Raw genomic sequence first — 8,570 nt, 5'->3', positions numbered from 1 at the left:
TTGCACTCCACAGTGCTTTGTGTGGGCTGGCTTAGGCATGCCCCAGTGCCTTAGTCAGAGCTCATCAGTTTTACTAGCTAGAGCATGTTTAATTTGGGTCCTAACATCTTGTGCTCTATCTTATTCCTCGTCTGGGATATTCACCAGTCCCTTATTCCAAGTTTTGACTGGGACTCCCTAGATGGCTAGGAATACAATCACACCCACCTTCATCCTGGGCCACACCTTGGATACCAAGGACTACTACTTCAGGGTCTGTGTTCTCAATTTAAGAGTATAATACTGCTAATCTTGTGTCTAGGTCCTGCAAGAAGAGAGACATGGCCTAGGCTATCGAGCTACGTGCTGTATGTACTTACCTTATTTAATCCTCAAACTCCTGTCTTAGTTTGCTTTCTTTTGCTGTGAGGAAAACATGATGACCACTAGCAACTTGGGGAGAAAAGGATTTGGTTTGGTTTTGGTTTTGGCGTATAAATTCTGAGCACAACGTATCATGAAGGGAAGACATAGCAGGAACTTAAAGTAGGAACTAGACCAGAGACTGAGGAGGAAACACTGTTTTGGTGAGCCTCGCTCTCCCTCTATGAGCCACCTAAGCCTCGCGCTCTCTCTCTATGAGCCACCTAAGCCTCGCTCTCCCTCTATGACCCACCTAAGCCTAAGGTTTTCTCTGCACCTAAGGTTATACTTTCTTGGCTTTCCTCTCTCTTACAGTGTCAAGCCTCAGCTTCAGCCCATGACCCCTTCATGACTTTCAAACTACTACCACACAGAAGACTCTGCCACATGACAAAGTCTGGTTACCAGCATGGGAGCTCCTATGTACTGACTCTGAGGAAATAGTCTCAGAAGATTTCAGTTTACTGATGCTGCTCCCTCCTTATTCACAGCCAATTTATCAGCTCCAGCCTGACTAGCACTTATTGGCCCAGTAAAGTAAATGCTTCCCTTAAGTAGTATGTATGGTCTTTTGTTAACTGCAGCTGATTCTTCAGCATCCCCAGCTGCCCAGAACCACAGATTCTTAATTCAATAGAAATCATACAAATGGCCCTGACAGTCTTGGCTTCTCTCAGAAACTTCACTATCCAGGCCTCCATTGCCTGAATTGCTGTCAATATTTTTTATCTTCCAAGCTCCCACGGGATAGACTCTGCGGCTTTTCCAGCCCAAAGTTCCAAATGCTTGCACAATCTTCCCTTACACCCCACCCATTCCTGGTATCAGTATTTGCTCTAGTGTGTTTTCTATTGCTGTGATAAACACTATGACTGAAGGGACCCACATACTGAAGGGTGTCCCCCCCCCACTCTGCATCCAAGATTAGGTACAGACCATACCCAAATACCAGTTTCCAAGCAGGCATTGCATGCAAAGAGATCCTTTATTAAGCAAGGCAAAGAGACAAGGTGACTGAATCTGAATAGGGTAGAAACAACAGCAAATAATTTTGCAAGTGTTAATTTTAAGAGGGGAAAAAAGAGAGGTCTGTGTTGGAATGAGGTAGGCTGTGTTGGTAAGCTCTGATTGGATAGTTTAAGTAGGTTAATCAAAATAATGAATTTTGATTCCTGGACCTTGATATTTTTATTGTTGGACCTTGGCAATCAGTCTTAGGAATGAATCAGTGGCCTAAGAAGGGACATTGGTGGCAAGCTTTAGGAATGTGATCTAACAGTTCAGCAAGGGCGAGCAGGGTGAAAAGAAGAACCTGACAGTGCCATGCTCACTGTGCTTGGGCCTGTGTTGGCCATGCTCTGGCCTGCTAGAGCCACTCATTCCCACCCTTTTGCTTTACTATTGGGCCGTTAGGTATTGGGTAAGTCCATGTCATTCTCTCCGATTGCTTCCTGCTGATTAGGGTTGCAGATCAAGGAAAAGGGAGTCATTAATCTAACGGAATTGAAAGTGGGTCTGGCAGGGGAGGAAGGAGGAAAGGGAAGAGGCTCAGAAGGAAGGTTCAGATCCAGTAAGCTCTGGATTGAGGAGCTGGCAAGTTCCTCAAAGCCTAGACTGGGGATTGCTTCACCTGGCTCATGGACAGGCATTTGTTGATGCCAGGGGTCTTTCCAGAGGCCATTAAGGAATGGTCCCCAAGCCCAGATGGAGGATGTTCCTGGGCCAGACGGGGAAACGATGATGTCATCTTTAGTGGTAAGAGGCTGGTAATGCCCGAGGAAGAGCTGTTTACAAGTTCGGTTACTTATTTGTCAAATTTGTTTGGTTAGGAAAGAGGAAAGGCAGTTAAGGAATAGAGGGACAGGATGTAATAGAGCAATATAATACGGGGCTCCCCAAAATGGCCAGATCCAATTCATTAAAGGGGCCTTGAGCCAGCTAATGAAGCTGGGATAAAAGAGGCAAGTTCCTTTTAAGAGGTCCTCAAAAAAGCAGGTCAACTAATAAACGTTTCCTCTTACCCTCAAGTTGTTGTTGTAGTAGCAGCAATCTCCTCTGAGGAACAGAGTGGTATGGAAGAGTCCGGATGTATGAATGGCTTTCCCAAGATCTGTCATTGGATGGTACAGATGGCCCAAAGGACTTTTAAGACCCAATGGGGACATCCCCCATATTCAGATGTCAACATAATTAAAAGTGAAGAAGTCAAAGTGTATATGATTTGGAAAAATAGAGTGGGACCAAATAGGGGTTGTAGTAGGAGCAGTGCATAAAGCTGTAGGTTGGAAAGCCTTTCCAGTAACCTGAGCAGAGGTTTTGTGAATTATGAGTGTTTCCCTGACCTGGAGCTGCCAGGTGTACTGGCCAGGTGTACCAATTTAGTGGGCCAAGGAAATGCAGGAAAGGGGGAGTGGGGTTCACCTTTTTCAGCAATGGGGGTAGTGGAGAAACAGGTAATCTTAAGGGAGCAGGGACTTGAGGGTGCAGATGAGTGCCATAAAGCGGAGAGTATTGAGGAATGGGAGAAAGAGAAGGAGGAGAACGAAAAGGTTTCAGATGAGATAGATGGACCCAGCATGGAGTTTCCTGGATTCTGACTGCAGCTAAGACTGTGAGTACCACTGTATTGGGCCCTTGACACTTGGCCTGGAGAGAAGGAGTTGATTGGTAGGGAGGTGCTAGGAGAACTTGATCTCCTGGTTGTATGGGCCAAGTCCAGGTTGGGGGATTCACTAGTGGCTTGGGAAGGAGACATTCAGGATGTGTTTGTCTGGGGTTTCCTAACCACTACATTTGGACTATGTGTTCCCAGCCAGAGTGATGTTGTTCCTTTGGCAGACTACCACATCTGGAATCATGAAGTCAACAGAGATGATATGATGCTCTATATCTTTGTATAGTTAACATTCTCCCCCATCCCTTGTAATCACTCATCTGTGAAGTGACAGTTTTAAGACCCTGTATACATCCTGTTACTTAACAAAATTTCCTCCATGGATGACTCCTGTCCACCCTTATCTTTAATAATGGTTGCAAAATGATGATTTTTGCAATTAAATGCGGTATCTGACCCTAAAGTCTAGAAGAAGCTAATACCATAAAGCACACAGAATAAGCATCAGGCTATTTCACATAAAGAAGATAAAGCCTAATTTAATAGCTGACATGGAAAGAATGAACAAGTCTCCACAGGACCGAAGGGTTCTCCAAGGTCTGGTCTTGCAAGAGATCCCAGCATCCAATAAGAGCTGCTGCTACCAGGAAAGCACCCTAGAAACCACCAACTATTACTGCAGCATCCAGACACAGACATAAGCGACTCCAGTTATGTTTGTCTTATCAAAGTTTTTATTAGATAGTAAGACAGGAAAGCCAAAATTATAGCCAAGGGGCACTAAGCATAAGATGAACACACAGAGGGCCCCAGCGAATGGCACAGAGTCTGGAAGTTCAGTTTCCATTCATGATTGCTGAATACTCTTTCTGGTGCTCAACCATTCTCAGAAACACTTGATATTTCTTGTCATAATATCTGGGGGGTACAAAAGGGAACATATTAAACATTCACAAAACAAAGCTGTCATGTGTCTTCCCCCCTTATTTAGAAGGATGGAAATGTATCTATTATGTTCAGACTGAAACCTAAGTTTTGAGTGTGTGAGGCCCCCTGAGCAAGGAGTTCGTTTGCTCCTTATCTATTGTGTGCAAATAACATACAGTTCTGCAAGTTACATGTTTGAGATGTAGGTGTTTCATCAGCAAGGCACATTTTGAAGTGGCGTAGCTTGAAGAGGAGCTGAGGTGGGATTCATCCTTAGAAAGCAGTGGCTTGTGAGTTTCCCCTGCACATACTGAAAGGCTCAGGCTTAGTCCAGATCCTTTCTGATTCCAAGCTTAAATACATGACTCGCCGCAGGTGAAAACAACAGCTTGGCCAGGTATAAGAATGAGCACTTTAATCCCCTTTGAGATTTCCACATATCAGTGACTTTGGCAGACAGCCTTATCCAGGTGTTTGGCTTATCCAACGGTTTATCTAGGGTAAACTCTGTAGAAATGAGACCAACATCTCCCTGTACCTGGCTCCACCCCCAGGTGTCTGGTAGTGACCTTGCTAGCCTGCTGACTCCTTCTGACTCTTTAGGTGAGACTTGTTAGAACCACTCTTGGCTGTGACTCAGACTGGATTTGCTTAGGCATCACCATGCCAAAAGGATAGGAGCAGTATGGAGCATCTTAACTTTTAAAAGTCTGGGGGCTGAGGATTTAGCTCTGGGTTCGGTCCTCAGCTCTGGGAAAAAAAAAAAAGGACAAAATAAAACTCTGTCCCTACTCTCTTTGATGGGCTGGATGAATCCAATTCAACATTATTTGGTAGACTCTGGAGTGTTCTGACAATGGCCCTTATAAGGGATGTCTAGGATTGTGAATTGGGGTGGGGAATAAAATAGTATGAGAAACTCTGGGAGTGTACAGAGATTTGCGCTCGTTCTACATTTCAACCTTAAGCATTCTAGTAATGTAGGAGCAGTGAAGGGGCCAAACCACAGCTGAGAAGGGGATTTGAGGCCAGGAATTGAATGACATAACCCGGGCCTACATAACACATCTGTGCATAAGTTTCCTCACCTGCACATGAAACAGTTACAGGATATATTGCAGAAACTTTGTGAGGATTAAGCGAATATATGAAAAGCATGAGAACAATGATTGATTCATAATAAATAATGTAAGTATGAGTTACTGCTATGAAATAATTCATATTCTACTATTATACTCAATTTAGGATTGTGAGATGATGCTAAACCCCACTCCAGAGCATTCAATTCTCAGTCTGAGAATGAGTTTTGCAAACACTTTTCTGCTTCTAATGATATTCTATGACAATACAAGGTACTGCATGCAATTCTTCTGTGGAATGAGATGGATTTTTCAAAAGTCTTAAAAGGGAGCATTGGTCACACAGCAAGGTTTTTAAGGGTAAAACTCTACTGAAACTCCCCCATTCATTGGATTACCATTTGTTTTCTTGCAAATGTCTTTTTGCCCTCAACAGGAACCTAAGTTTCACCCTTTCAAGGTTGAATAATTTGAATCATTGTAAAAATTTGCTTATTGAACTACAGTTATTTAATTAGACATTAAGTTCACATACAGCCTGCCAGATGAGTTATCTTCTAAATTCCCCTCCTCTCAAGCAACTGATTTTCTGTGGCTCAGGACCAAGAAAACATAAAGTTAATGAGATTTGAAGCCAAGAGACAGAGGAAACAGGCTCTGCTTTCTGGTTGCAATCTTTGTGCGGCCTACAGATGGCGGCACAGCACCGTGCATCCGCTTCATGGAAACCCTGCCAGCTGCCATCAAGACACCAGTCTTTTCAAAGGAAGCACATGGATTTTACCGAGAAAGAACTCGAAAAGTCTTGAGAGGGTCGCAAAAGAGATGAAGGGGAATGAGCAGTTTCTCATTTCAAACAAACGGGATAGTCCAGGCGCCCTCTAGCGGACACTCCCCAGCTTCCCCACTCACTGTGTTCCTGGGTTGAGTTTCCCATACCTACCCATCCTGCTCCTCTGAGCTAGGTTGTTAGAGAGGCGTTCGCATGCAGGGGCTTTAACAGCTTGACTCCGTTTGGAGACAAAGAATGAAATGAGTCTACACTGTCCTTTTAGTGAGCATTTCAAATTCTCAAATATGGACCTTTGAGACAAATACAGTCAGTGACACGGTAAGACTTCTCTTTAGGTCTTAACCCCAGGTGCTTGCTCCTTCATCTTCAGACTTATTATAAGTGATTTCATACTGATCCCGATTGCTAACGTGGGCTGCTTCAAAAGCCCTCGATAGAGCCTCCTGACTTCTAACCTTAGATCTCAAGAACTGATCCTGTATGACTGAACTTTCCAAACTGTCCATTTGATCAGGTCTCATCACTGCTTAAAATTCAGTTTTGACCCCAGGCTTCTTTGGTATGGCTCCAGAGGCTTTATGAGCTGACTTCTGCCTGCCTCACTTCCTCATCTCACCTTATGTTCTGATTGTAGTGATCTCAGTATAAAGGCTGGTCCTTTGCATATATTATTTCCTCTACCAAGAATGTTCTTCTCTACCTTGGCCTGTTTGGAAATGTCTTTTAAACAATTTAACGTCAGCTGAGACACGGTTTTCTTCTAAAAGCTTTCTTTTCCCCGTGTATGGTCCCAGTTATTTCTTCTTTGGGTTATGTTGTTACCTGATGGTATTTCTATGGAAGAATTTATTCATGTTAACTTAAAATCATCTCTCTGAATAAATCAGGTAGTGTCTCATTGCTCTCTGCACCCTTCCCAGAGCTCAGTTTATGCTTTAAATATAGCAAGGACTAAATAGATAAATAAATATTTTTGTTGAATTAGCATTTAAGCATGAGGGATTTTCTAGCCTTCAGTGCCAAGAAATGTACAAAGGGTAGGAGAGTGCCAGCTGGTCCTTTGATGTGAATATAAAAGATCCCTATACATTAGCATGGAGAAAAACAGATTTCTTCATAAGATTCAGGGTGAAAACATAGAATTTGGAAGTTGGCATGTGACCCCAGCTCTGGCCAGCTTAGCTTTGGATCTTTAAAAACCAAAGTTCTCTCATTAGGAGGAATTTCTTTCAACCTCTAAGTCAGTGGTTCTCAACCTGTGGGTTGCAATTCCTCTGGCAAACCATCTCCCAAAATATCTACATGCAATTCATAACAGTAGCAAACTTAGTTAAGAAGTAGCAATGAAATAACGTGGTTGGGGGTCACCAGGACATAAGGAACTGGCCACAGTATTAGAAAGGCTGGGAACCGCTGGTCTAAGTGAAGGAAGCACCAGGGTCCATCCCAAGGCAGCAGCTGCCCCTCCTTCCGTGCTCTCGGTCTCTAGCAGCTTTGGATAGACTTACTTTTTATCAGCATGTTCCGGGAACACGACTTTCCCCACTTTGCTCATTCTTGCCATTGCCTCCTGGTAAATGGAAACAACAAAGAATGCTGGGTAAAGAAGGAGATCATGGACCTTACAGGAAATGGATAGAACCAGGAAAGGTCATAGTAAGTGGGGTAACCAAGACCCAGGAAGACAAACGTCCTGTGTTCTCTCTCACTGGAGGCCTCTTGCTCCAAAGCTTCAGACCTGAGTGAAGAGCCAATCCCTGATAATATTAATGATATTCTGTTATGCTTGCAGGCAGGATTTTAGCATGGCTGTCCTCTGACAAGTTCCACCTAGCAGCTGACTCAGACAGATTCAGACACTCACAGCCAAACAGTAGGTAGAGCTTGGGGGCTCTTATGGAAGAACTGGGGGAAGTATTTTGGCTTCTAAGGGGATAGGAATTCCATAGGAAGCCCAACAGAATCAACTAACCTGGACCCTTAGGGCTCTCGGAAACTGAACCATCAGCCAAAGAACATACACAGGCTAGATGTAGGCCCTCCTGTACCTATGTAGCAGATGTATAGCTTGGTCTTCATGTGGGTCCTGAACAACTGGAAGGGGCTATCCAAAAAGCTGTTGCCTGTACATGGGATCTGTTCTTCTATCTGGGCTGCCTTGACTGGCCTCAGTGGGAGAGGATGCACCTGACCTCGACTCACAGAAACTTGATGTGCCAGGATGGGGAGATACCAAGGGGTGGCTCTACTGCTCAGAGGAGAAAGGGAGGGGAGATTGGGGAAGAATTGTGGGAGAGGTGACCAGGAGGGGAGCACTGAGTGGGATGCAAAGTGAATAGGTAAAATAATAATAATAATAATAATAATAATAATAATAATAATAATAATACACAATAATTTATAGCAAAACAAAGACTGAAAATGAGGCTATACTATAAGAAACATTATCTTTTCTATACTGCTGCTCGAATTAATCACCTTGTATGCCATTAAAATACTAATTCAGAAAGAAAAAAATTACAGAAACCAGGAAAGGAAAACTGAACTGTTGCCAGGATAAGGGAGTTAGGGAGCAATAGAAAGGAAGAGCGGGATATAAATAATCTGACCAGAGAAACACAAAAGGGGGCTCTTTAGAAAGAGGGAAGGAAATACAGAGGAGGGGAGGAGGGTAAAGGGACTAGCAGGAGACAAATGATCTGGGGGATGGTAAGAGGAGGTGCTTAGTGGGGGGGGGGCGATGGGAGGTAAATGC

General features: G+C 43.8%; 1 protein-coding gene and 1 long non-coding RNA gene across 5 annotated transcripts in view; one reads left to right on the top strand and one right to left on the bottom strand.

Moving 5' to 3' along the window:
- Window positions 1-312: 312 nt before the first annotated feature.
- Window positions 313-959, top strand: LOC116096252. Its single transcript, XR_004120918.1, has 2 exons — window positions 313-347; window positions 718-959. It is a non-coding gene; the product is annotated as an uncharacterized LOC116096252 (long non-coding RNA).
- Window positions 960-3,727: 2,768 nt separating this feature from the next.
- Fggy (FGGY carbohydrate kinase domain containing) overlaps window positions 3,728-8,570 on the bottom strand; it is a 373,036-nt gene continuing 368,193 nt past the window's right edge. For all 4 annotated transcript variants that reach the window (XM_031377871.1, XM_031377870.1, XM_031377874.1 and 1 more), the window contains 2 exons: window positions 7,324-7,385; window positions 3,728-3,934 (listed from right to left, as the gene is read on the bottom strand). In XM_031377871.1, coding sequence (XP_031233731.1) covers window positions 3,853-3,934; window positions 7,324-7,385 — 144 coding nt within the window. In that variant the 3' untranslated portion in view covers window positions 3,728-3,852. The remainder of the gene's footprint in view (window positions 3,935-7,323; window positions 7,386-8,570) is intronic.

The sequence above is a fragment of the Mastomys coucha genome, unplaced genomic scaffold (genome assembly GCF_008632895.1).
Source record: "Mastomys coucha isolate ucsf_1 unplaced genomic scaffold, UCSF_Mcou_1 pScaffold18, whole genome shotgun sequence".
In the NCBI taxonomy this organism is placed as follows: Eukaryota; Metazoa; Chordata; class Mammalia; order Rodentia; family Muridae; genus Mastomys; species Mastomys coucha.
The sequence above is the reverse complement of the archived record's forward strand: the minus strand, read 5'-3'. Positions and strand labels throughout refer to the sequence as shown.